Source organism: Phascolarctos cinereus, unplaced genomic scaffold, assembly GCF_003287225.1.
Source record: "Phascolarctos cinereus isolate Bilbo 61053 unplaced genomic scaffold, phaCin_HiC Scaffold_8;HRSCAF=390, whole genome shotgun sequence".
NCBI lineage: Eukaryota > Metazoa > Chordata > Mammalia > Diprotodontia > Phascolarctidae > Phascolarctos > Phascolarctos cinereus.
Genome location: NW_027556291.1, coordinates 25711035 through 25738276, shown reverse-complemented (window position 1 = coordinate 25738276; position 27242 = coordinate 25711035). Strand labels below are relative to the sequence as shown.

Here is a 27242-nt window from a genome sequence, read left to right as displayed (position 1 = left end):
TTAATGAATGAAAAAGCATTTATTAAGTTCTTACTGTATGCAAAGCACTGAGCTAAGTGCTGGGGATACAAATACAAAGTGAGATAGTTCCTGCTGTCAAGCTCACATTCTAATAGGAGTAGATAACACATAGAGGAAGCTTCTGCTGTACACCAGATGGAAAGGCCCAATGGTCCTTAGGGTGAAGCGGGGAAATCAGGTGGAATCCATCTTCTTTGTCATGCCATTTCTGCTGATAAAAACCAATTTCTCACGTTGAACCATTTGACAGTGCCAAGAACTTTGCTAAGTGCACCCTGGGTAGTATTACCTTACAAACAATTCAATAAAACATTTTTAAGTAGCTACTATATGCAAGGTACTATGCTAGGCCTTAGGGATACAAAGACAAAAGGTGAAAAATAGTACCTGCCCTCAAGGAGCTTACATGATAGCACCATACACATAGAGCTGGAAGGAACCTTAGAGGTTCATTAGATGGTAAAAAATGAAATCAGGGTGAAGTGACCTTTCTAAGGTCATACAGGTAATAAGTGGCAGAGCTGAGACTTTTTTTTCAGCCTTAAAAGACACTCACAACATCTTTATGATGTTCTTAATTGTGTACATGTTTGGTTTGTATAAGAGGTGGAGGACAAAGCACTGGATTTGTGGAAACAAAAGATATTTATTAAAAAGAAAGAAAAAGCACTGGATTTGGAATGGGAGGACGTCCCTTGCTATCTGTGTGCCCTTGGACAAGTCACAGTACCTGGCACATAGTAGGTGCTTAATAAATGGTTACTAAATTAAACGGAACTTCATCAATCTGGACCTTCTTCATTTGTATAATGGGAGTGGGAGGAATTGGAATAGATTGGTACCTTCTGGCTCTTAGTCTATGATCCCACAAGGGATGGGATGTATTAGGTGAGTAAAACCATGGGTCTTTCATAGGCCCAATGCTCATGGCCTAGAATATAGTGCTGTGACTGTAAAAACTGAAATATTCAATTTGGCCAAGGAGGGAATCCCTTATCCAGGTATTTCTTCTCCTCCCCCCTCCTTCAATGGTCAGGGGCCACTTAACTGATAAAAATATACTATAAGCATGTCATGAACTGTGTCAACAAATGAGGAAAGCATAACATTTAAGTATTACCTATTACCTCAGCCAGCCGACCTATAAAAACTCAGGCCTGGAGAAGTCATTTAGCTGGGCATCACTGGCCTGTGCGGCTACTTGGGGATTACAGTTGAGGACTGAGAACTATTGGTCCAGACATCAAAGTATCCAATTTCACACCATCTAAATATGATCCTTCCAGTGTCACGTGGTAATTATCGTCTTAGTTCAAAGCCATCCTTACTGTATTGATAACCTTCCAATACCACGTGAGGAATAGAAATATTTAATGTCCTTAGTGCTTTTGGGATTGAGTGAAATCTGTTTGGCACTTTTCATGTGAAAAATCAAAATAAGAGTTAATGAACTGAGAGAGCTACCGATTTGCTTCACCAGTCCAAGCACTAGTTTCCTTTTCTATAAAATGAAGGGGTTATACTAGATATGTTGGGGTCTCTTCTAGCTCAAAAATGCTACTATCCTCTAAACTTATACTTTCTACTATGTTTCACTTAGAATGAGAAAGTTAAGCCTAGAACAAGATGTAGAAAAATCTTATTGCAGATAGGAAAACTTGCCAAATGGAAGGCATCAGGAACCTTGCTGAGTACCACCCAGTGAAAGGGTCATCATCACTTCATCCATGAATCACAGTTGCACATCAGTATGTAGCTAATATTTACAAAGTGAGTTCTCTCTAAAAGACTAAAGGATCAGTAAAAACAAAAATAATAACAAAAACAAAAAAAACCAGAAACAAAATGGGTACATGTTAATTAAGGAAACGCTGGAACAAATTATAGCATATCAATATAACAGATTATTGGACCACTGGAAATTACAAATAGGAAGAATTCATAGAAACGGGAAGACTTGTATGAATTGATGCAAAAGAAAGCAGAACCAGGAAAATATACACACAATGACAAAAATGTAAATGCAAACAACACTAAAGGGCACCAGAACTCAGATTCAATGTACCCACCAATCTTGGTTCCAAAGAACAATGAGAAAACACACTTCCCTTCCCTCCACAGAGTCTATGGAGGCAGAATACTGCATATGTCACTACATGCTGTCCTCAAGTCAACTGGTTTTGCTGAACTGTTTTTGGTTGTTAAAAGGGAGGTTTCTATGGGGGCTGAGGTATACTGAGAAGTTACTGATGTAAAACAAAACTTTATTTAAAAAAAAAGTCATAGTATTAGACATGTTAGCAATATATAGCATATGGAATTCTTCATATCCTTATATAACATTTCACAATATGCCGTTTCTGAAATCCAAGAGCTGCAGAAAAGCCTATATTACATATAGCTTTCATTAAGTAGCTAAATGGGAATAACAAAGAAAATTAGATATTCGCTGAAAACTGAACTCCAACCTTAAAAATATATTTGACTAACTTGGAAGCAGAGAATATGTGAGTTAACTGGGACCCTTCAGATCCCCTAGTCCACTGCCTTCATTTTGCTAAACATCAAAGTTATACAAATACAAACACAAAGGATGCCCTACCCTGCCCTAGGCCATTCTTCCCTTAGCCTCCAATACAATCTCTGTAACTTTGATGACTACTTTGAGTGGGACCCCAGCAAGTGAGGTAGCCAGGATCTGTCACTCTACACTGGGGATCTCGGCTACATGGCTCTCTGGTTAGCCTCTCCTTTGCTCCTGGCTCCACAAGTGCTAGTTACCTCCTCTCCAATTTCTAGCCCCAGAGCAACTGCCCATAGAGGGATTACACTGAACTTTAGTTGACGATACTCCAACTCTTTCCCAGTTGTGGTGCATCAAATGACTCTGGTCTATTTAAAACTTCTGATATTTTACACCCAAGTCCTTATCCTCTACACAAAGGGTTTCTTCAAATCAAAGCCTTCATTTTACAGACAAGGAAACTGACACCCAGGCATTAAAGGTCACACAACTAGTTCATGGCCGAGCCAAGAATGGGACCCAGATCTCCAAATTCCTAGTCCACTGATCTCTCTACTATAATGATAATAATAGTAATAACAACAATAATAAATATGCAATTATATATTCATATAGATTCATATCCACAGGCAACTATCACTGGAACTGTTTCTGTGAGTATTGACTTCTTAAAAGCTGCTAATTACAAAGTTTTAAAAGGAGACCACCTATCCACCATGATCTTGGAATACTGAGGGCAGAATTACAAGTTCCCATAATCTACAGTGGGACCTCCAAAGCAGAATACAGAGTAGAAGCAGTCATGAAACAAAAGACCCTATACAGGGCTGATTGATCATAAAAGAGAAAGTTGTTTTACTCAAGCTGACTATGTAATTTTCTTAATTCTTGACTTTGTTAGAATAGACCCAACCATGAATATTTACTTGAACAGGACAAAACCTAAAACATTCAACTATCCATTCATTGACTTTCTCAGATATTCTGACTAATCCAATAGGCTGTAAAGATTAAAAAAAAAAAGACTAATTTTTCAGTCTCATGTGAATACAATATACTCAGAGATAATAAAAATATCTGAAACTATCAGGTTCGTTATAATTTGGGTTACAAATTGTAAAGTCATCAGAATTTCAAAATTGGAATCAGTTTTATAAGTCTCTTTTAAAATTACCTGCTCACCTTTCAAAAATTAAATCATTAAAAGCCTGCAATTAAGATTGTAAAACAGTTTATTGAAATGTTATACAGAAGCAACAACCCAGTCATCTGATTATCTGTGTAACTATAATGTATTACTTTTTAAAGTATTAAAAGTAATATAAGTGATATCTAAACTGATCATGGAAAGCTAAGTAAAATCTAGTTAAGGCACTTTAGATGGAAGTCAATTTCAAAATCCAAGTAAAAGAAATGCTCAGTTTTGAGTATAGCAATATCTCTTTTCTCTACACACTAGTTCAACCTCCAGGGCATGGAACCTTTCTGTACTAGTAATATTCTAATACTTTTCTGTGGCCACACAGCTTCATACAAGTTTCACTATTAGGAATCACGGCATCAGTTCAGTGGGTCCAACACGAACTACAACAGCGGACAGAGACACAAGAAAATGCACAAAAGCGAGGTTCCCAATGGACTAATAAATAAAAGATGCAGCCTGGAGGACCTTTCCAAACAGTGATCACCTATGGCCTCTCTGGCATAAGGCCACAGAACTTTATGCTTTATACTCTGGGGAAGGTGAACAACAGCTGGCAGTCGACAGTCACAGCTTTAAAAAAAAAAAAAGGCAGGACTTCACTTTCAGTCTAGCACACTCGTCCACATCCCTCTCTCCCACCATCACTGTATTTGCTTTTCTCACCAATTACTGAAGAGAATATGTATTTTGACCTAATGGTAAATAGTGAATTAAATTCTCACAGAAAGTTAGTAACCACTGTGGAGAATTAAACAGGGAGCACAATCATTTGAGTTACAACAATTCATTTGCTAACTTTTATCTATTATTTTCATTCATCGAAGAAAGGCAAGGATGAAATACTGAATTTTTATCTTGCTCTTGTACTTAAAGATGTTGGGAGGAAAAAAAAAATTTCAGTTCAGTTCAACAAGCATCCATTAAGTGCCAACCATGTGCAAAGTGCTGGGAATATGAACACCAAAAAGCCAACTGTTCTGGCCCTGTACTTGGGGAAGGAGGAAAAGGTGGAAAATAGAAGTACCGCAGGTTTTCTAGGGCCCTTCATTTACATACAGAGGCAGCAACCGAGACAAACTAGATGCCCAATGGATGGCCCATGGGCAGGAGATTTTTTTAAACAGAAAAAAATAGTTTTAACCCAATTAGTTAGCATACATTAAACAACTTAGCACAGTAGGGCCTGACTACCTGTTCACCCCAACCACTGGATAATTGACAGTCACTAGGCGTCGTGCTTAGCATCAATTAGTAAGCGTAACTGAAATGAAAAAAATTCATCATATAATTAAACATATTCATTCATGTATTACTTGTCACATACAAATTACTGATCATGTAGTTTCCCAGAAATCCTCATAATTGTCACTTTATTTAATCATCTTCCAAACACTTTGTCCTAAAGTAGACAAAGTCTCAAGGAAATTTGTCCCAATCAGAAAGTGTTTAGGTTCACTCTGTGAACTACTATGGTGACCCCCAAAGTAACTTCAAATTAGGATGATTTTTTTTTAATTAGGAAGTTGGACTAATTTATTACAAAGCTGACATGTTTTAAATGAGTTTTCTTGAATTAAAGAAAAATTGGGAAAGGGAATTCACCTGAAAGCTCTAGGTATAAGACTGCTTATTAGCACCCAGAGATGACTTTTTATGTGACTTTTTCCTATCCAAAGCTCCATAGCAATGTGCTTCAGGAGAAAAGACCTGAGCAAAATATCCATTAAGGAGCCTAGGTCTGTACACATGGGGAGTGTTTTCTGTTTTTAGGAGGCAACACAGCACATCTCATTTCTCAACCTAAAAGACAGATGTGCAAAGCATCAATTCCATGGGGGAAGAAAGGGAGAATGAGGAGTGGATGTTTATTATAGTTACCTGAAATTGCTGGACAGATAAAGATTGATCAAGATATCTCTTCATACTGGAGTAGAAAAATATTTTATCAGGTGACTAAAAATTAACAAAAAGGAATTCCTCAAATTAGACTGAAATAGTGCTACTAGAAGATTTTCTTTTATTCCCAAAACATACTCTGTCTAAAAAACTCTGAATTCCACGAGGTTAACTGTTTCATAAAGCTCACTGGGATGGGGAGGTTAACTACAGAAGGAAAATTTGTCCTAACACTGCACGGACTTTTAAAGCAAACTGCTTGTTAACATTAAGGCACTACACGTCACTCTTTGGTTCAATTTTTTAACACAATCTCAATCCTTTTCAAGAGAGGTAATATGAACCATACACATTTTGCACTGTTCCAATACAATATATACAATTTCCAAGCTTTAATGTTCCAGCGTTGATTCACTTCTTTTTAATTCATCAGGAAACTGAAATATATACATAGATCCATTAGTCATTACAGATTGCAGTGCAGGAAAGTATTCAGGAATTAATGCACTCCCTCTCCCCCCCCCCCCCAATACAGACAAGAGTATAGAAGAGGAAGAACAGGTGGGGCTTAGAGCTAATCAGCAACCTTACCCCAAGCCTCACCAGAGGTAGATTTTCTAATTAATCTGAGGATTCCTTTTCTTTACATGTCAATAAGAGAGGAAATGGGGTGGTTCTAGGAAAAAGGGGGAAGAGGAAAGTCCTGGAGGGCTTATGTAACTCTTTTCCTAAATATGCAGATAGAGAAGAGAGAACAATAATCCTTTTTTTTTTTTTTGGTGAGGCAATCAGGGTTAAGTGACTTGCCCAGGGTCACACAGCTAGTAAGGGTCTGAGGCTGCATTTGAACTCAGGTCCTTCTGACTTCAGGGCTGGTGCTCTATCCACTGTGCCACCTAGCTGCCCCCAATAATCCTTTCTTCAAGAAGGAAAATGGTATTTGGGACACTAGAGCCTGGGGTGGGAAAATGGAGGGTCTCAAAGCAAGGCAGGGAAGTAGCAGAGATTTTCAGGGGTGGCACATGCTTTGTAATGGGCTGTGTGGCTAAGCTTTGAGAAACAGGGGCTCTGTCCGCTCTGCCTTGGACCACCAGTCAAATCAAGGTGGGTGAGCTATGAACGCCATGGTCCGAGCTTTTCTTGACATTATACTAATTTAATTTAGAAATCCTTAAAGGAGCATATGCCGGAATAAGTTTTTTTTGGAGGGAATAATCATAATTCAGTCCATTTGCATGCAGACAATTTAAGAGAAGTTGGAACAACTTTAAGACAAAGTAAGAGTGCAACAAATAACAAGATGGTAGCACACCGTGGTTGGCACCAGACTACAGTTAACAAAGTAAGAGCCTTTCTTACCTGTAGGGATAGCCATGGTATTTGGACTTGAAGACAGACAGCATCCAACTGAAAAACACTACGACCAGCACAATGCCCACGGCACACATCACTGTCGAAAGGAGAAAAGGGCATCCTAACTAAGTGCAGGGGAGGGGCACCTGATTACACAGCCCTCATCTCTACACCAAAGGAAGAATCTGGCACAGGTGAGAATCCTGATTATCTGGCTCTAGAACAATGAACAGCCCCCCACTTTCATCTAACAGGGCTTTATGGTTTTCTACGTGCTTTTTTAAAAAAATGGATATAAAGAGAGGGAGCACATCCTAGTGGATAAGACAAGTGCTTGCTGGACTTGGAGTACGGAAGAACTGGTTTCAAATGCTGCCTTAGATGCTTATGAGTTGTGAGACCCTGGACAAGCTCATTCTATCACTATCCTCTTCCTCTCTGATGAGAGGCTGGGTCCATGCACTCCAAACCTCCATTTAAGGAGAGAACTCAGCTCAGACATCTCATTTCTCAGCAGGCTGCACTGCTTTGAGGCTCCTCTGACCACCTTCTCCATCATGCCCCTGCATCTGGTACCCTCCTGTTCTCCCCCTCCCTCACTTTGGTGTTTTGTCTTACACTGCAGATTGGACAGGGTACATGGGACAAGGTCTTTTTTTTTTTGTATTTGTATCCCCACTGCTTAGCACAGTACCTGGTACACAGTGGATGCTTAATAAATATTTACTATTAACTATCTATATGCACAAGGAGCTAGGCCCAAAACTGAAAAGGAGGAAGAAAACAGGCTGAATGGCATCTAGGGAAAAAAAAACAAAAAAACTGCAGAATTTTTACCAACCTTAGCCATGAACCAGCACCCTCGCCCCCCTTTTTAAAACACCAATATTCTTTAATTTATTTTCACGAAGTACACCACTAGCTGTGAGGAATCAAAATTGCCAGTCACCCAAACAGCAATGTCCAGAAAGACCTATGGGGGCCTAACTGGCCTAGAACATCTCATTTGAGGCTCGCTTATAAGAGGCATAACCTGTATTATCTGGGATAATGGTTCTCAAACTTTTTGGTCTCAGGACCTCTTCACACTCTTAAAAATTATTAAAAATTAAAATTAAAAAATTACCCCCAAGAGCTTTTGTTATGTGTATCATATCAATACTGACTGTATTTGAAATTAAAACATCTTACTACTATGAAAACAGTTTTGACTTCACCCCTGAAAAGGTCTCATGGATGCCCGGGGGTCCCCTGATCACACTTTGAGAACCACTACTCTAAGAGATATATGATTGGAAGGCATTTTAACAGAGAGACAGCCTTTACTAGTACCTGCATAGTTAAGCTTTCAACACCATATTATTATTACAAAGAACAGGCTCTATATCCTGTATTCAAATCTGCCAAATGGAAATCATACTTGCACTGTATGATTTCCATTTGGCAGAACCACCTCCCCCAGCAAAAAGAATCTGATTTTAGAAAAACTTTATTAGGAATAACAAATATCCCTTTGCTGGAAGTAGGGGCTGGTCAGTTAGAATAATGGAAAAATGAAGAGTATCATTTGATTCAAGTGCCAAAGGTGAAGGAAAGTTCATTCTTTCAGGGCATCATTTTCACATATGAACATTCTGAGACTTAGGCTAAATGTGACATGCCACAGAATTTGCTATAGTTTAAAAGACACATAGAATTGACTTTCTTTGAAAGTCAAAGATGGGGGGCAGCTAGGTGGTGCAGTAGATAGAGCACCAGCCCTGGAGTCAGGAGGACCTGAGTTCAAATCTGGCCTCAGACACTTAACACTCACTAGCTGTGTGACCCTGGGCAAGTCACTTAACCCCACTGCCTAGCAAAATACCAAAAAAAAAAAAAAAGAAAGAAAGTCAAAGATCGTATCTTTGAAAATAACAGAAGCCTAAGGCAAGGAGATGCTTTTTTTTTTTAACAAAAGAATTAGTCATCAAACTGCTTCTTAGATAGGTAAACTGATATTTTAAGTTGTCTTATATAGAAAGTATCTATTTCATGCATTCATAGTTGAGATCTATGAATATACTTTGCTCTGGAAACGTGAAGAACTAACTAAACATGGTTCCTTAAGATAGAACTTGAAACAGTGAGGGCACAGTAAAATCTGGAAGTTGGGAGTCACAGGACCTGGGTTCAGATGAAGCCTCTGAAACTTCTGAGCTGTGTGACCTTGGGATTGCTAACCTCTATACTGAGATCAGAGCCATATTATATTTCAGTGTAACTTTAGAAGTACTAGTAATACTCGAATTTCCCCCATAATGCGGAATATACAACAGAATCTCTGAAAAATGAAAAGAATAACAAATTTGCCTTCTGAGATTCCCTCCAACCATTCCCTTTAACCTTTTTTCTTTTTTTTGGGGGGGGGGTTGGCAATGGGGTTAAATGACTTGACCAGGGTCACACAGCTAGTGTTATGTGTCTGAGGCTGCATTTGAACTCAGGTCCTCCTGAATCCAGGGCTGGTGCTCTATCTACTGTACCACCTCCCTTTAACTTTTAGCAAATGGAAATTATATTTTCAGTTGAAGGGAAAGTTAGCAAAAGTAAAAATGAAATATTTGTGATCTAGCAATGGGCTGTCCTAATTATTTCAAAATGTCTATCCTACAGCAAAAACATCCTTTCCCCTCCCCATGCCTTAGGATTTCTCTTCCTTCTCCCTTGCTTTCCCTCTCAGCTCCTGCTACCAGTCCCATCCCTAGGTGATGGGGAAAATGGGTGTGAGGTGACAGTGTACAGAAGGGTCAAAGATTCAGATAGAGGTCATCTGGCTCAATTCCCTCCTTTTACAATTTAGGAAACTGAAGAAGGCCCAGAGGGATGATATTTTTTGTCCCAAGATCACACAGGCGCTAGAGCTGGAACTGGAATCTAGATGGTCTGCCTCTAGAGCTGGAATTGGAATCTAGATTGTCTGCCTCCAAAGCCACCATACCAAGCTTTCTCCCAGGACTCTGTGCCCAGTAGTGATTCTTCAGACCTTGTGGTAGGTAATCTCAGAGGCCTGTCCTACAGAGAAGCTTTCAGACTGTTCAGAAGAAGATGCTCTCTTCTTTAGCACCATCACGTTTACAAAGCATTACCTCACAAACTCATGAAATACGTTATCTGAGTATTTTAAATACAGAAAAAAACAATAGTCTGAAAAAAGAAGTGACTTGCCCTGGGGCATACAACTCTAAAGCAATCAGGGCCAGGATTCAAATCCAGACCTCTACAGACTCTAACACAGTCCTCTTTCTACTACCTCAGCTCTCAGGAACACCCAGAAAGGGAAAAAAGAGCAGTACTAGAAAGGGAAGCAGACAAGCCAATCTCTTCAGGCTGTGGGGGGGAGGGGGCAAGCCAGGGCTGGTAAACCTAGCTAAGGAAAGAAGGCTTCTAGAGGCAGGAGACTGAGCCCTTACAGCTCCTTTCCCCCTACAATCCTTGCTTTCCCAACCCCTGCCTCCTACTCCCATCTTCTCACCCCACAAATCCAGAACCCTTTCCTCACATCCAAACCCTACTTTCCTGTGATCTCAAAGTCTGGTTCCCATTTTCTGCCCAGTGGGTTGGGTGGTCCTTGCTCCCATTTCAAGGGTAGGGAGCTGGGTTCCTGACATCCAAAGTCTGAACTTTAAATGTGTTTTCCCATAGAAACATTGCTATTGGTCACATATTAGAATGGGGACTAGGTTCTATATTATTATTAATATCACATCATACTTCAGGTACATTTTGAGTTAGATAGGCTTTTGTGGACAGGCCTAGGAACCTAACCACCATTTATTAGTACTGATTGCCTTAAGAACACAACTCACTTATAAGATGGGAGTTACTTGTATTGATTCAGATAGAAAAATAAGTGTTGATGCCATTCAAAGAAAAACTTCTGGATTGCAAAAAGATCTCTTAAACAAAGGGAAAGTCCAGTCTTTAAACAGAAAGAACAAAACGTTGTTTGGAACATTTTTGGCTTATAACTCAATTCACCAGCATTTATGAATCACCTGCTTGGATGCAAGGCATATATAGCTCTTCAATTTCAAGTCAATCCTCTGAACTCGACTTTTTACAAATGCTTTCTGAGACTTACGCTTTCTCTTTCCAATATCCATGTGAGATGTGATGGCTTCACACAACAGCACTATCCCCAGAGTAACAGCACCATCTTTGAATGTGGTTTAAGGAGAAATTCAAAGACATTCGGGGTCAGCTGCGCACATAATATCGGCTTTGTTTCTTCCCGGAAAACAGAGTGCAGTAAATGAGAGGAGGATTCTTCCTAACACAAAAATTTGTACTCAAGTGTAATTTAAAGAAAATTAAGTTTCGAAGAGACATTCAACACAGAAACAAGAGCCTACATTTTTTTGTGGTTGTTCTTACCTTCTCAGCTTCCCACTTCCTCCCATTAGATAGTGAGCTCCTCGAGGGCAGGGACTGTCTTCTTTTCTTATTAATTTATTTTTAGTTGTCAACAATCACTTCATATGCTTTTGAGTTTTAAATTTTTCTCCTCTTCCCTTTCTCCCTCCTGCCTCCTCCCCAAGACAGTGTGCAATGTGATACAGAAGAACCTACGTTTTATTTTGTTTGTTTGTTTTTTGGTGAGGCAGTTGGGGTTAAGTGACTTGCCCAGGGTCACACAGCTAGTAAGTGTTATGTGTCTGAGGCCGGATTTTAACTCAGCTCCTCCTGACTCCAGGGCCTGTGTTCTATCCACTGTGCCACCTAGCTGCCCCAAGAGCTTACATTTTAAATGAAACATTTCAGTACCTAAGAATGATTTGCAAAAACCAAAACTATTTTTTCCTACCTCTTTACTTTGCCTTTAAACAACCAGTCCTATTACTTTTATCTTGCATATTCCTTCCTCCAAAGTACATACGGACGATAAGTGTGCCTCAAGGACGATAAGTGTGCCTCAACGAGCTGGAGAGCAGATACTTGCTGATTAAAAGAAGACTTTTCCCTACTCTCCATTTTTCTCAGGCTCGGTGCTAGATCAGAAGTAAAATGACCCATCAGAAGATCCCAATTGTTATTCGAACCAAGACTAGGCCTCTGGCACAAAAGAGAAATCCATTGATAGGAATTTTAAAATAACAATAAAGGATCATCTAAGTATCAATCAAGTCCAAGCGCCATCTTTACAGACCTTGGTACTAATTACATGGGTAGGAAAAGGCAGAAAAGCAAAAGCAGAGTGTTCTGAATGCTGTCATCTCTCATTGGTTTTACTTAATTCTTTGGAGGAATACATTTGTTTTTTGGTTAAAAGACTATCAATTACTTTTTTTTTTACTCTATTTTTCTTGGGGGATTTTTGTGTGTTTTCTTTTGCAACATGGCTAATATGGAAATACATTTTGCACGACTGTACATGTATAATCAATATCATATTGCTTATCTTCCCAAGGGATGGGTAAGGGGAGAGAGGGAAAGAATTTGGAACTCAATTTTTTTTTTAGGCAATTGGGGTTAAGTGACTTGCCCAGGGTCACACAGCTAGTAAGTGTTATGTGTCTGAGGCTGCATTTGAACTCAGGTCCTCCTAAGTTCAGGGCAAGTGCTCTATCCACTGTGCCACCTAGCTGCCCCTTTGGAACTCAATTTTTAAAAAATGAATGTTCAAATTTTTTTCACATGTAATTGGGAAATATTTAACAAAACAAATAAAAGACCATCAATTTAAAAAATCTTGATATGTTCTGCTATTTTATCCAGCCTGTTGCTCCTTCTATTGACATAGGCTATAGCCCCTCTACACTTTGAAGATGGGTCCTCTTAAGTGGCTGTGGTAGTAGGAAAAGAAATCACTTGCTGGCCAATGCCTGGCAATAAGCTTCTCTGAGATTAGTAGGTTGGCCTTAGACAATGAGTGTGTTGCTGGGCATTCTTAAAAGCCTTTCTAATTTGTCAGACACGCCAGAGCTTCCCCTCCCCTAGCATGTACTGTTATCTAATCACCTCCATGGCACATTGAGGTATTAGTAGTGGCCAGTGATGGCACAGTGGGGTTTGCAACCTACAAAAAATAAGAAAAACTTTCGGATCATAACATGCATATGCTGGATGCTTGGCAATAATGGGGCATGCAATATCCATGACAGGGGGTGCCCTAAAGTAGAAAAATATATTTGGCTTAAAAGCCTCTATTTTTCCAAGTTAGGAGTAGGGAGAAGGTATACATTATATAGCTCAATGGAATGTGTTCAGGTGCTCCTGGCCTAGGACCAGGGGAATTTCCCCTGCCCTCTTCATGTCCACTCCCTGTAATATCATCTAGCCAAACTAAAAATACCCCACTCTGTCAAGCAATGTATCTGAGCTATTTACTGCTGAGAAACAACAGCAGACAGCTCCAGATGGTGGCCAGAAGGGTGGAGTTCTACTTCTTAAGCCCAATGAATACAGAGAGACACATTTCCCTGAAAGAAAGGTTTAAACAGTAAATGGAGGAGAGACTCCAAATTCGGTCACTGTCTGGAGCCTACAGCTAGGGTGATCAGTCTTTTCCTGGAGCTGGATTAAAAAAAAAAAGCCCCTCCCCCCCCCCAAAAGGGATAACGACATATATACTGCTCAAAAAGTCAAATTAATATAAGTCAGAGAGCTGCGTCTGGTTAAAGTAAAAGCATGAAGCAAGTTTTTGCTGCAAAGAGCATTAACCAAAGGCCATCATCACCCTGTAGGAGACTATAGCAAAGAGAATGCAAGAAATGCTGATGAGGGGACAGGTACATGAAAACTAAGTCATTGCCAGTGAATTATTTTGAGGAGGATACTAAACAGAAGGACGATGTGTGTTTCAGCTACAAACTGGGCCTGGCTGCTTCCATGAATGTAATTCTGGAAAAAAACAAAAACAAAACACACAAAAAGTATTTTTTAAAAATAAAAATTCATATACCATTCAACATATTAATTCAATTATGGAGACAGACATTCAATTTGGAATTATGTTCAATTATATATTATCATTCAATACATTCGATTATGTATTATTCAGTATCTATATATTTAATTATGGAAACAAACAGGGAGAAGTGTTTGTTTTTTTTTTTAAGAAAAATGAGTAATTTTTTTTGTTTTTAAGAAAACAAATCAGAACTAAATACAGACTTTTACTTAAAGGCCCGATTGCACAAAAACACAGAATATTTAAAGCAAAGACTGCTTTTAGGGCACTATATGCCAAATAAAGGGGACTTTGAACCTTTATAAATAGAAAAGTAATGTAACCTGGAGATCTGCTGATATCCCAGCTCTCCTTATGTGACCATTGGTAAGTCATGCTTGGTTGTGAGCCTTACTTTCCTGATAATTCTAAAATGAGGCTAATAATCAAATTCCCTCAAGACAGAGTTGTTCATTGTGAGGAAAACACTTTGAAAGTTTACAAGTACTAGAGAAATAGCCATTCCTATTACTGAGAGGCAGGCTGGTATGTCAGATAGAAGGCTGAACTTGGAATCAGGAAGAGCTCAGTTTGAACCTTATCTCAGACACTTACTAGCTGTATTACCCTGGCCAAGTCACTTAACCTTTTTTGGGTCTCAGTTTCCTCATGTGTAAAGAATGACATCTATAATCCCTTCTCACTCGAAATCTATGATCCTCTGAGTATTACTAAACCAAATGTACAGATTCTGCTTTTGGTTATAACAGAAGGCTTAGTGACTTCACTAGGTGCACAAGAGGATTTTGAGACGGTGAAAAGTGATACTAGGGACATGTGATATAGGAATACAATGGATATTACTGCACCATGAGGACTAAATTTGAAGAATTCGGAGAATTACGGGGAAGACTTATATGAAATGATGAAGAATAAAGAAAGAACCAGGAAAACAGCATATACAAAGACTAGGATAATGTAAACAAATATGACAAAAAAAGTCAGTCTACCCAATTAGATAGAATGACCACTTTGGGTTGCAAAAGATATATAATGAAACACATTCCCTTCTTTTCCACAAAGGTAGGGGACCATAGGAACAAAAAGTGGTTGTTGTTCAGTCCTGCCCCACTCTTTGTACCTCATTTAGGGTTTTCTTGGCAGAAATATGGAATAGTTTGCCATTTCCTTTACAGATTTCAAGGAACTGAGGCAAAGTGGGTTAGGGTCTCATGTCTTGAGGCCAGATCTGAAGTCATAAACACAAGTCTTTCTGATTCCAAGGCCAGTCTCCATCCACTGTAGCGTCACCTAGTAGCTCAACAAAAGGTTACACAGGCAGACTACATAACAAGAACAAACACGCAAGGGGGGGAATGCATGTTTTGGATTGGCTCAGAGCCAAAAATTAACCCATAATCAACCAAGCAGCATTTATTAAACAGCCACTTATGGGCCAGGCACCAAGTAAGACAGAAAACCAAAAATGAAATAGTCCTTCGCTTCAAATAGTATACATCTCAAGTGGGAGATCACATGTACACATATATATATAAGCATATAGAAACTAAATCCAAGGTCATGGGAGAAGGGGAGAACCGGAATGACTAGCAACTGGAGGCAATCAGGAAGGGCTTCATGGAGGAGGAGGTGCCCTAGCTGAGCTTTGAGGGAAAGGCAGAATTCTAAGAGGCTTGGGTTAGTAGGGAGAGAGCAATCTAGGCATGGGTGGAGGAGGGGACAGCCTGCAAAAAGGCACTGGCGATAAAATGTCATGAGTGAGGAGTATAGCAAAGCCAGTTTGGCTGGACTGTGGAGTGTGTGAAGGGAGTATCATATAATAATGTTGGAAAGGGAGGTTGGAGCAAGGTTGGGAGGAACATTAAATGCCAGAAGACTGTATTTGATCCTAGAGGCAATGGATGAGTAGGAAAGAACATGGTCAGCCCTGTGTGTTGGGCCAATTACTTTGGCAGCTGGGTGAAAGAAGGCCTCTCCTGGCTCATGCAGTTGTTTAGGAGACAGAGAGGTAATAAGGGCCTGAAGTAGCATAGAGGTGGCCGTGGAGGCCAGATGCTAGAGAAATCATGGGGCAGAAACAACAAGATTTGGTAATTGATAGGACGTGTGGGGTGAGGCAGGTTGACAAGTCAGGGATCACTGAGGATGTGAACCTGCCAGACAGGAAGAGTGGTAGTACCATTATTCAAAATAGGGAAGTCTGGAATAACTTTATGGCAACAAGAAAAGTGCTAGAAAAATCCAATGGGGACATTAAGAACCGCTTTCTACCATCAGGAAGTTTAGTGACCAAATATATTTCATTAAGAAGATGGGAAAAATTCTATAACTTTAGGGTCACAAATAAGAAAGTCTTAATTGAAAAGGGGAGAACCCACCAATAGTTGGAAACTACTGCATCCTAATTATGCCTGATGGTTTTTTGCTATATCTTATAATTATTTCATAGAACTGGAAAAAATCATATTAACTAAACAAGAATTTTCCACGGTTTCAAATTTTTAGGAAAATTTAAGGGTTTTTTAAAAAGTAAATATTATTCACCATGAAAATATGCAGAACATATTCCAAGCACTGGGAGAAAAATACATTTTCTTTTTGTTTCTTGGCGTGTTGCTACTTTAGCTATGGATACAAAAAAATCTGGGAAGTGACTTGGCCCACTGCTTTTTAAAAAGTCAGAAAACTGCCAAATACTTGCTACCCACGCTGTTTCCCACCACAACAGGGAATACAACAAGTCAAAACAACATTTCTCCAAATGGAGAGTCCAGGCACCTGAAGAATTAAGGGGATTATGGAGAAAGATATGGACCATGGGTTACAAATAAGAAATGAGAGCTATAGGTGGCAAGTTGGATGGCAGGCAACCTATATATTTTTCAAATATGGTTGGCCTATTCTGCCTCTTTGCTTATGAAAGATTGAGTGGCTATGAGGCAATGGAACTCTTTATGGGCGAGGCAGAGGATAACATCCTGCATGAAGTTAAGAGCTAGAGGGTGGCAGAAATACCGAAGGGGCCAAAGGATCAAAGAATCACCAAGCTATAGAACTGTCATGTGACAGATATCATGGCATCTAGTAAGTCTATTTTTTTTCTTTTGGCTAAGCAATGGGGTTAAGTGACTTGCCCAGGGTCACACAGCTAGTAAGTGTCAAGTGTCTGATGCCAGATTTGAACTCAGGTCCTCCTGACTCCAAGGTTGGAGTTCTATCTACTGCACCAGCTAGCTACCCCTAGAGATCACTTCTAAGGAGGGCAGGGAAGAGATAGACATCATGGCTCACACTGATTACTGGAAGGGCAGACATAGGGAAGAGGGATCTGACTTCTTGTGCTTGTTCCCAGAGGGAAAAATTAGGAGCAACTCAACAAAGTTGCCAGGAGGCCACGTTAGGCTCTGTGAAAGGAATAACTTCCTAACAATTAAAGCTATTCAAAACTAGAATGGGCTGCCTCTACAGTGAGGAGGTTTCCCCCTCATGGGAGGTCTTCATCCAAAAGATGCTAGATCAGGGGTAGGGAACTTGTGACCTCGAGGCCACCTATGGCCCTCTAGATCCTCAAGTGAGGCCCTTTAACCGAATCCAAACGTCACAGAACAAATCCCCTTGAGAAAGCTGCACCCCTGTGCTAGTCACTTGTTGGAGTTAATGTTACAGTTACAGGTCAAAGGTCAGACTAAATGGCTTGAGGTTCCTTCTAACATACATCCTCAGATTTTATTTGTAAATATGTATTAAGAGCCTACTGGGCAAAAAGCACTATGTTGAGAGCTGGGCATAATACATGCAAAGTTTAGATAAGACCCAATCCCTGCCATCAGTGAACTTAGTCTATGGGGGAAGAAAAGATACACAGCTCTCATGTAATATTTTCTATAAAGGTTAAGTGTTATATGAGGGAGGACAGGAGAAACACATCATGGGATGGATGGCATTTGAGTTGGGTATTAAAGAAAGGACTGAAATTCACAAAGGCAAAAAGGACTTTGCAGACATAGAAAATAGCATGAGCAAAGATAAGGAGGAGGGAGAAAAAGATGGTGGACATGGGAGGTAGAGAGAATAGATCAGTTTGGCTGCAGGGTAAAGTGAGATGGAAAGGTAAGGTGGTACCAAATTATCAGTGGTCTTTGTATGCCAGGCAAAGGTTTTTTATATATGTAAACAATTTTTTTTAAGGCAATTGGGGTTAAGTGACTTGCCCAGGGTCACATAGCTAGTAAGTGTCAAGTGTTTGGTCTGAGGCCAGATTTGAACTCAGGTCCTCCTGACTTCAGGGCTGGTGCTCTATCCACTGCACCACTTAGCTGCCCTAACAATTTTTTTAACCCTTTTTTTTAGTAGGCAACATAAGGAACCACTGAAGAATTTGAGACAGAAGAATGACATGACCCAAAGATAATTCTGGTGGTGGCATGATTGTTGTGGACTGAGCAAAAGGCAGGAAGGCCTATTATGGGACTATTGCAATAGTCTAGGAATTATGGAGGAGACAGATTTCCTGCCACTGTTATCTGACCAAAGAATGTAACCTAAAGGACCCCTGGGCCTTGCCACCATCCCCACACCCTTAGGACTTTCAGGACTTTCCATCTTCCCAGTAGCTGAGCTTTTCTTTTGTATACTGTCACCCCTCATGGGCGTGTGAGAGCCTTGAGAGCAAAGACTATCCCTCTTTCTCTGTTACTATCTCCAATTCTTTTTTTTGTTTTTGTTTTTTTTGGCTAGGCAATGGGGTTAAGTGACTTGACTGCGGTCACACAACTAGTAAGGGTTATGTGTCTGAGGCCAGATTTGAACTCAGGTCCTCCTGAATTCAGGGCCGGTGCTCTATCCACTGCGCCACCTAGCTGCCCCTACTATCTCCATTTCTTAGCACGGGGTTGGGCATACATTAAGTCCTTGATGCATGCTTTTCCATTCTTCAACACACGTAGTAAGGATAAAGAAAAGCATATATTTCAAACACTGAGTTCATCCAAATAAACGAAAATGGTTAGATAAGGGTTGAAGAACTCATTTTCAATAGGTGCTCAATTCTTTGACCCTCCAATTAACAAGCATTTATTTTTATTTCTACCGACTCTAAACGAAAAAAGAAAAATCTTTGTAAGAAATAAACATACTGATGCAAAACAAATCATCACGTTGGAGATGTCCAAAAATGTATGTCTTATTCTGCATGTTGAGTCCATTGAGGTGTTCAATTATTGACTGAGTTTTTCATATGAAATTAATTGCTCCAACAACCTACCCGTGCACATGGCACTACTATATAGTAGTGCCATTGAGATACAAATCAAAATAAGGATTGTTGAATAACCATTACTAGAATTCCCATCCTTGTGCGTGGTGTTTTACAGGGTCACAAAATATTTTCATGCACAGTATCTCATTTCTTCCTAGTTCAGATCTGGAATGGACCTCGGAGATCTAGCTCAGTCCCCTGACTTTGCAAATGAGGAAACTAAGAGATTAGCTCAACAGTTCCCACTGTCCAAAAGGAGGCAGGATCCAGGATTAGAACCCAGGTCCTGTGGCTTTATACCCAATGCTCTTTTGCCTCACTACCCCCAGAATGAACAGTGAAATAGACAGGATGGGTATTTTAACCTTCTTACTGAGGAAACAGAGCTGCTTTGAGAGGGTAAGAGGCTTGCCAAAGGTCATATAACATCAAATTGGGTTTTCTCACTATAAATTCCACCATGGCCACCATTAACTTAGTGTTCATTCTACATAGATCACAATTAAATTCGTCCAGGATGAAAGAACTGCTTCACTTGAGATGGAATAACCTAGCAATTTGGATTCTACTATGCTTTGGATTTAATCATTTGAGACTTAACTTAAATGCTTTCCAAGAAATAGTCTATGGTAATTTTTAAACATGTGTAACTCAACAAATGATGAAATGGGCTGTATTCTCCAAAAGGCCCCAGGAGTTTGATGCCTTATTCTACAGGAAAATGAAGTTTTATTCTTCAGCAACTGAGGACCATATGTTTCTGAGCCATTTACAGCATTTCAAACTTGTATGTAAGAGCTCAATGGTTTCTATTTTCAAGATATGAAGCCATGACACATTGGGACCAAGAAGGAAACTGGGCTTACTTCATATAATAGACAGATTAGCATTAATCTGAGCCTGCATTGTAAAGAAATCCTGGCCTTTCCTTACCACCTGTCCTGTATGGGGATTCTTATGAGCATACGGTGGTCCCCTTATATGGTTCCACATCTGTCCAGACGTCATGGCAAGTACAAAGCACTAAAAACAAACAAACAAAAAGATACGAAATTATTTTTTAAAAAAACCACCCTTAAAATAGTGAAGTAAAATGGCAAAGTCTATCTATTCAGCATACTTGGATAATGTATGATGGATGAGCCTCCTATATCCTTTTTGCACTATACAGTACAGTGATAACCTCATGTATCCTATTTGATACAAGAAGAGCTTTCTTTCTTCAAATATTGAAGGTCATTCTAAATGCTTTGATTTTATCTTGATAGTCATAAGTTTATCAGGATAAAAATATATTTACTAAAAAACAGGCAACACTTTAATCAATCAATCAATCAACATTTACTAAGCATCTAGTATGTGCCAAGCACTTTGCTAAATACTGATCATGATTAAGCTCTTTCTGAGAGGCTTCGGGTTAGCCAGTTAAAAAGTCTTTTCTAAACAGATATAATTTTGGAGTATTATCTATCGCCTGAGATATAAGAATAACAATTTGCTTCCAAGCAGAAAATGGAACATCAGCTCAAACATTCTAATTTTATAGCAACAAATCACTGTACTGAGTCCAGGCTAGAAAAAACCATATTACCCTTTTCCTCACAAAAAAATTCTCCTGAAATACAGTTTTCCAAAAGTCTTGCACCAAGACTTTGGGGATAGCCTGTATATGTATATGTATAGGTATATGACTGAAGAGATAGCATTTTGAATTTTATTCAGAGAAAAAACTCTGATTTTAATAAATCACTTACCAAAGCTGCGAAAGCCCATCCAGTTTTGTTAAAAAGAAAATCGAGATTACTTCTTCGAAGATACACGAGGCCACCAATAACAGCCAAAAGCAATCCTAACATGAGGGGGCCAGCATAATTTGCAGGCCTAATTATTCGAATCTAAGAGAGAAGAAAAACATGTTTAAAGCATATATTCAACAATTTGCTGTGGCAAAATAATTAGAAACGAAGGCATGAATAAGATTAGCATGATAACCCCCTAGGGAACATGAAGTCTCACTTCATGGGAATATTATATAATAAAATGACATGTCATGCACTTCATTGCAATTTAGGCTATCTAATCAAGGAAGGGATTCTCTCTAGATACCACTATGTTTTTTAACTTGCGGACCTCCCAAGGTTACCTCACTGATCAACTGAAAAATAAAACCAAACACATGAAGTCCTCTCACTTAGTTCTCTGATTCAGGAAACTGTACCATCATTTTATATCTTTGGGGGAGTAGGGAACAGTTAAATTTAGTGATTCTGAGTAAGACAAGGAGGGGGAAAATGGTAAATACCTTTGTTATCTTGACTGTCTAGTGAACTTTCTGAAAACAGATTTTTCTCCAAATTGAGCAAACTTACATTGACATCAGTTCGATCAGCTATCCACCGGGCAATCTGTTCAGCTGAAAAACCTCGAACCTGCAACTCGTATGTATCACTCTGTTTTGGCTTTCCTTTGGCAGGGAAGTTCATGAAAGTTGGAGCTGAATTCATGTTGAGCTGATGTGAAAGCAAACCAAACAGAAAACCCAAATAAAAACATCACTAAAAGGAGGAAATGACCCCAGGAAAATAATTCACTAGTAACTGCAAGGGAAAAAAAAAGCTGAAAGATTTTGACATTATAATGCCATTCTCCCAGATGTTACCCACTCTGATTCAGTATCTTAAGAAAATCTTACCATCTGAAATACATCAGACCCATCATCGAAATCCACCATAGCAAAAAATATCTTGTTGGTAAATGCATTGGAATATCGCCAGGAGTTGGCCAAAATATGAAACTCTTCGTCAGCTTGCCTAGATACAAACATATGTGAAAACAAATAAAAAAGAATGCCTGAACTTACCAACAGTTAAAAAAAACCCCAAATAATGCACATACATATAAACAAGAGCAGAGAAAGGCTTGTGAATGCCCCCCCCACCCACCAGAGTGAAGAGGAAGAAAATGTGTCTAAATGACACAAAGGGGCAGCTAGGAGGTGCTGCAGTGGGCTGAGTGCCAAGCCTGGAGTCAGGAAGATGCACCTTCCTGAGGGCAAATCCGACTCTGACACTTATTAGCTGTGTGACCCTGGGTGAGTCACTTCACCCCGTTTGCCTCAGTTTCCTCATCTGTAAAATGAGCTGGAGAAGGAAATGGCAAACCACTCCAGTATCTTTGCCAAGGAAACCTCAAATAGGGTCATGACTGACAGGACTGAAAGGACTCAGCACCAACCACAAAAATGACCCAAACTGGATTCTGAGTAAGGTACTCTGCCTTCATCCTGAGGAAATGAGAATCACAACTGCAGTTCAGAGGGATGCATCAGAAAGCAGCTGAAGAAGCACTATTCAATGCTATACTGAATAAAGGAATCCATCCCAAAGATGCAAGCTACATAGCTGGGGTTATATTCATCTTTAGTATTTATGTACTTATTTTTCTGAGAATTCAAAAAATCACTGCTAAAAATTATTTCACCTGCGAGCTAAACAGTACTGTGATACTGATTAAATTAGAACTTTGGAAGTATAATCATTAGACAACTATAAGGCTATAGTGAAAACAGTGCCTTACTAGCTTCCTGGTCTTGGGCAAGCCACTCAATCTCTCTCAGCTTCAGTTTCCTCATCTGTAAAACGGGGATACTAATAGTACCTACCTCACAGGGTTAGTGTATGAATTAAATGAAACATGATCTGTATTATGCTTTGCAAACCTGAAGAGTAGTATATAAATAATAGCTATAATTATTAGTATAGATAATTGGTAGGATCATAGGATCTAAAGTTGCAAGGGATTTAATGATCCAGCCCCCTCATTTTCCATATGATGAAACTGAGGCTTAGGGAAATCAAATGACCTGTCCAAGGTTAAACAAACAGTGAAGAGAAAGTCTAAATTTGAATCTATGCGTTCCAACTCCTAATCCAGTATTTGTTCTGCTCCATTCCATTGCCTTTCCTCTTCCTATGTAAAGAAGCAGGAATGTAATTAGAGGGAAAGTTTAATAAATATTATCTTTTGGTGTAAATGATGAAAAATCTCAAGCCCTCATTGGTTAATCGATCATTGTCCATTGTCCAGTGAAGACTATCTATCTACCTATCTACCTATCTCTGTAGACCTGACGGTGGGGATCGAGACAGGAAATGTCAGCATAATTGGACTGGCTCTGGTAAGGGAGTGGGAATGGTCAACATTTTGTCTTTCAATTTTTTCAAAAAACATCCTCAAATGACATCAGATTAGGGCTGAAAGGTCGTACCGGCACACCAGACACTGTCGATGGGGTTCGAGAGCTGTAAACATCACAATCACTGAGTAGTTTTTTGGTGATGCCTTGACAAAACGGCGGAACTTATCTCCATTCATTCTTATCACTGCTCTCTTGCTGGTCCAGTCCATCAGCTGACTAACCTTTTCTGACAACACCATCTACAAAACAGAATGAAAGAATTTTTCACAATACTCAAATTGTTGGTGCTTTAAATTCTGAAACAAAGGATGACTAGGGGTAAAAAGGAAGTGGGCTCTGGTATACAATGAGCTAAATATCATATTATTGACTTAATTCTTAGTTTTCTTACCAGAATAAAAAAATCCACTTCTCAACTGCCACTTTGGTTTAATGAGAAATTATATTTCAATGCTAATTATACTCACCTCTCTGAGTTTTGGTATCCTATTTTCATCTGAAAAAAGGGGATAGTAAAAAGTTGGGAAGGGGGGATGTACAGAAGACTTTAAGGGGCAAAAGTTCTGCTCCTCTTCTGTGAGGAATTGGCTGATGGAAGGCTAGGAAGCACATAACAAATGAAAGTTTAAATATTTTTAGTGGACTATCACTGCAAATATGGAGATGGGGAAAATCTCACTTTGGTTGTGAAACTTAAGGTATGTTTGTCAATCAATAAACATTTATTAAGTGCCTACTATGTGCCAGGCACTGTGCTAAGCACTGGGGGATACAAAAAGAGGCAAAAGACAATTCCTGCCCTCAAGGAGCTCACAATCTAATGGGGAACAAGTAAACAATGTGTTCTCCCAGATGTTACACAGGAAATTATTAAGAGAAGGCATTAGATTTAAGAGGGGTTGGAAAAGGATTCTCGAAGAAGACTAGATTTTAGTTGGGACTCAAAGGAAGCCAAGTAGGTGGAGAAGAGGAGGGAAAGAATTCCAGGCATGGGGGGCAGCCAGAGAAAATGCCCAGAGCCTAGAGATGGCATGATTAAAGTGTCACCCTTTATATGAAGGAGCTGCAAATTCCTGACTTTTCACAAACAGTACAATAAGTATGTCATTGAGAGAGACACATCGGTGGATGGAAAGAGTGCTAAATTTGGAGGTAGAGGTCTCGGGTTCATATCTCATTCATATTCATATTCAGTCACCTACTTCCTTTTCATGTGACCTGGGGCAAGTTACTTTAACCTGTCTGGGCCCTCAGTAAAATGAGGGTAGTAAAACACATAGATAAGATGGCTTCGGTGGTCCCTTCCCACCCTAGGTCCACAACTGCTTCTATGTAGAGCTGGCCTGCCTAAATACATTTTTACAGTAACACGTATCCTTATTAGTAACGTCCGCAGTAGCAGAATCCCTGAATTGGCTGTGTAACAGTTACGGTACAATGAGGAGACACTTGTGTATTTCAGTTAAGGCAAAGCACTGTTGACAATGAATCAGTAACCAGGAGGGTTTAGTGCCCATCGAGTTTACAAATGTTTCGAGTCAAGCAACAAATGTTTGGAAGAGAAACGTTATAATGTTGGGGGTGGGGGATGGGGTGTTTGCTCAATGAATGAGGCAGGCAGGTGGGCAGGCCGACTGGTTGGGTCTTCCCTCTCTGGGCCTGTGAAATGAGGCCCTTGGACCAAAGGATCTCGAAGGCCTCTTTCTAGATCGCCACTCTATGCTCTCTCTCTTGGGTGTGGCGTTGCCCCCAGTGAAAGACAGCCAACGTCAGGCCCGGCTGCTCCCGGACTAGGAGTTTGGGGCGAGCCGTAGTTCCCAGGACCATGGTCAATGTTGGAAGGCTTATTGATTCTAGAGTCCTAGGAGATCATCTATCCCAAAGTCTAGAGATGTGAAAAGCAGGCCCAGAGCTTAGCGGGGAGGGCGCGCCTCCGCCGGGGGAGGCAGTCGAAGGAGGGGGCGCAGACCCCTCTGCTCCCCCGAATCGGACCGGCCCCCTCCAACCCTGGGCACACAGCGCCCCCCTCCGCCCTGTCCCGTCCCGGCAGACAGCACCAGGGGAGGGGCCCGAGGCCGCACCCTCAGGTCTCCCAAACCCCCTTCCGGCGTCACACCCCCAGGCAGAGAGCGGTAGCCCCCCCTACCACAGCAGGTTGCGGAGCCGCCGCCGCAAGGGCAAGCGAGCCAACCAACGGCCGCTGCTCACCTCCTTTCTGCGGAAGGCAGAGGCAGAGGGGAAGCGGCAAGCCACGAAGAGCAGCGCCAGCGCCAGCGCCGCCACCGCCGGCACGCACCAAACTCGCCAACCAACAGCCATGGCTGCTCCGCTGCGCTCTGTTCCCAGCAGCAGCCAGCCCGAGTGAAACTTTCCTCTGCCGGGGATGGAAGGGGCGGGAGAAGGAAACGGCCCACCCGGGCGCGTCCGTTCATTGGTGTAGGTCACAAAAGACGCCCCGCCTTCTCCCTTCTAGTTTAAACCCGCAACTCCGGCGTCTGGACAAAAGAGTTTTTATTTCTGATTGGTCGGTTTCCGGTGGTCTGCAGCCTTGAGCAGAATGATCTGGAGTTTTCTGATTGGCTCTTTTGATACAGTCTCCAAGAGATGCTACCCGGAGACACCCAAATGTAGATAAATGTGTCCCCTCGGCTGCATATAGAACTGCCTGGAAACAAGTAATATGTGCCTTCCCCCTGTAAATCACTTTGTGACTCTTTTGTATTCAGTTGTCTCTGTGATTTTTGTTTCTTTCCCTCAGGAGAATGTAAATTTCTCAAGGACAGAGAGTATCCTTTCCTTCTCGGTTTCCTGTTCCCAGAACCCTCCACGGTGTCTGGCCCTCAGTTAGACTTGTTGAATTGAACTGCACATGCGTGAAAAGTCATTTTGCAGCCTGAGATAATTTTGATCCGCAAAGACGATATTCTGTTTATAAAAATCATAAAGCTTGCCACTCCCCCTTTCCAGGAATTAAAAGCTGCGCGAATTTTACCACTTCAATTAAATAATAGCACGATGTAGACTTTTTTTCGGTCCCAAGAGTTTTTCGAATAAAGATTCCGAAAAGAGACAAAGAAAAAAGGCATGAGAATAATTAATCAATCGTTGTCATTTTGGGGGAAATTGCAATAGGTATCATTAGCTTAATAAAACCCAAAATCTATCAAGTGTTTTACTACCTAATAGGCTTGGTGGGGACAGGTAGCAAGGTGGGGGTGGGGGTGGCATGGGGTTGGAGAACAGACTGTAGGAAGGGTGGAACGGGGTGAAGGGGATAGAGAGAGAAGAAAAAAAGAGAAAGCTTGTATTTTTATTCATCTTGCTTATTTGTCAGTCAATTAATTTCTAGGCCCTCTATGGCAGCACTTTGCGGGCCTTAAATTATGCAGGTTACATAATAGAAGCTTTTTGTACCCCCCCCTTTCCTTTTTTAAAATGCTTGCAGGAAGATGAATTTGGTGCTCAAGATCTACCTTCTCACCCCAACACCCCCACAAGATTATGTTTAGTGTTCAATCATCAGTTAATTCAGCTGTCCCTAAAGTAAGAAGAGCATGCCAGTTCATTTTCACTATCTAAATTAAGAAGACCATGCCTTTGGGGTTGAGAGAGGTTAGAGATTTCCCTTTCTCTAGTCCCCTGCAGTGTATCCTACTAAGTTGTATCTAGTGATTTTATGAGGAATATGACAGTATCTCCTTCAGATCCCTCCTCCCAAGTTACAAGAATTTAGATATAATGTTAATGTCCATTTTTTGGTTCTTTACCCTTCAAAGCCATATAAGAAAAGTGAGTACTGATACACAGTATTATTGTAATGAGCAGGATAGTGTAGGAAAC

General features: G+C 40.4%; 1 protein-coding gene across 1 annotated transcript; it reads right to left on the bottom strand.

Annotated features, from left to right (window-relative positions):
* Positions 1-25792, bottom strand: MAGT1 (magnesium transporter 1). The gene is made up of 10 exons (XM_020964535.2): positions 25611-25792; positions 23472-23641; positions 21897-22014; positions 21574-21714; positions 20959-21099; positions 20138-20227; positions 13814-13877; positions 11119-11193; positions 7005-7095; positions 1-6082 (listed from the first exon to the last, which is right to left on the bottom strand). The coding sequence occupies exons 1-10, from the start codon at positions 25719-25721 to the stop codon at positions 6067-6069; spliced, it is 1017 nt and encodes a 338-aa protein (XP_020820194.1). The 5' UTR covers positions 25722-25792; the 3' UTR covers positions 1-6066.
* Between the last annotated feature and the right edge of the window lie 1450 nt (positions 25793-27242).

Bases quoted from the DNA above. Each gene is read 5' to 3' on its own strand.
- MAGT1 (XM_020964535.2), bottom strand. From the start codon at position 25,721: ATGGCTGTTGGTTGGCGAGTTTGGTGCGTGCCGGCGGTGGCGGCGCTG. The intron at 21,715-21,896 runs GTAAGATTTTCT...CTTTCACATCAG, and splicing joins GGTCTGATGTATTTCAGATG to CTCAACATGAATTCAGCTCC. The intron at 13,878-20,137 runs GTAAGGAAAGGC...GTTTTTTTCCAG, and splicing joins ATCCCCATACAGGACAGGTG to AATTACATTCATGGAAGCAG.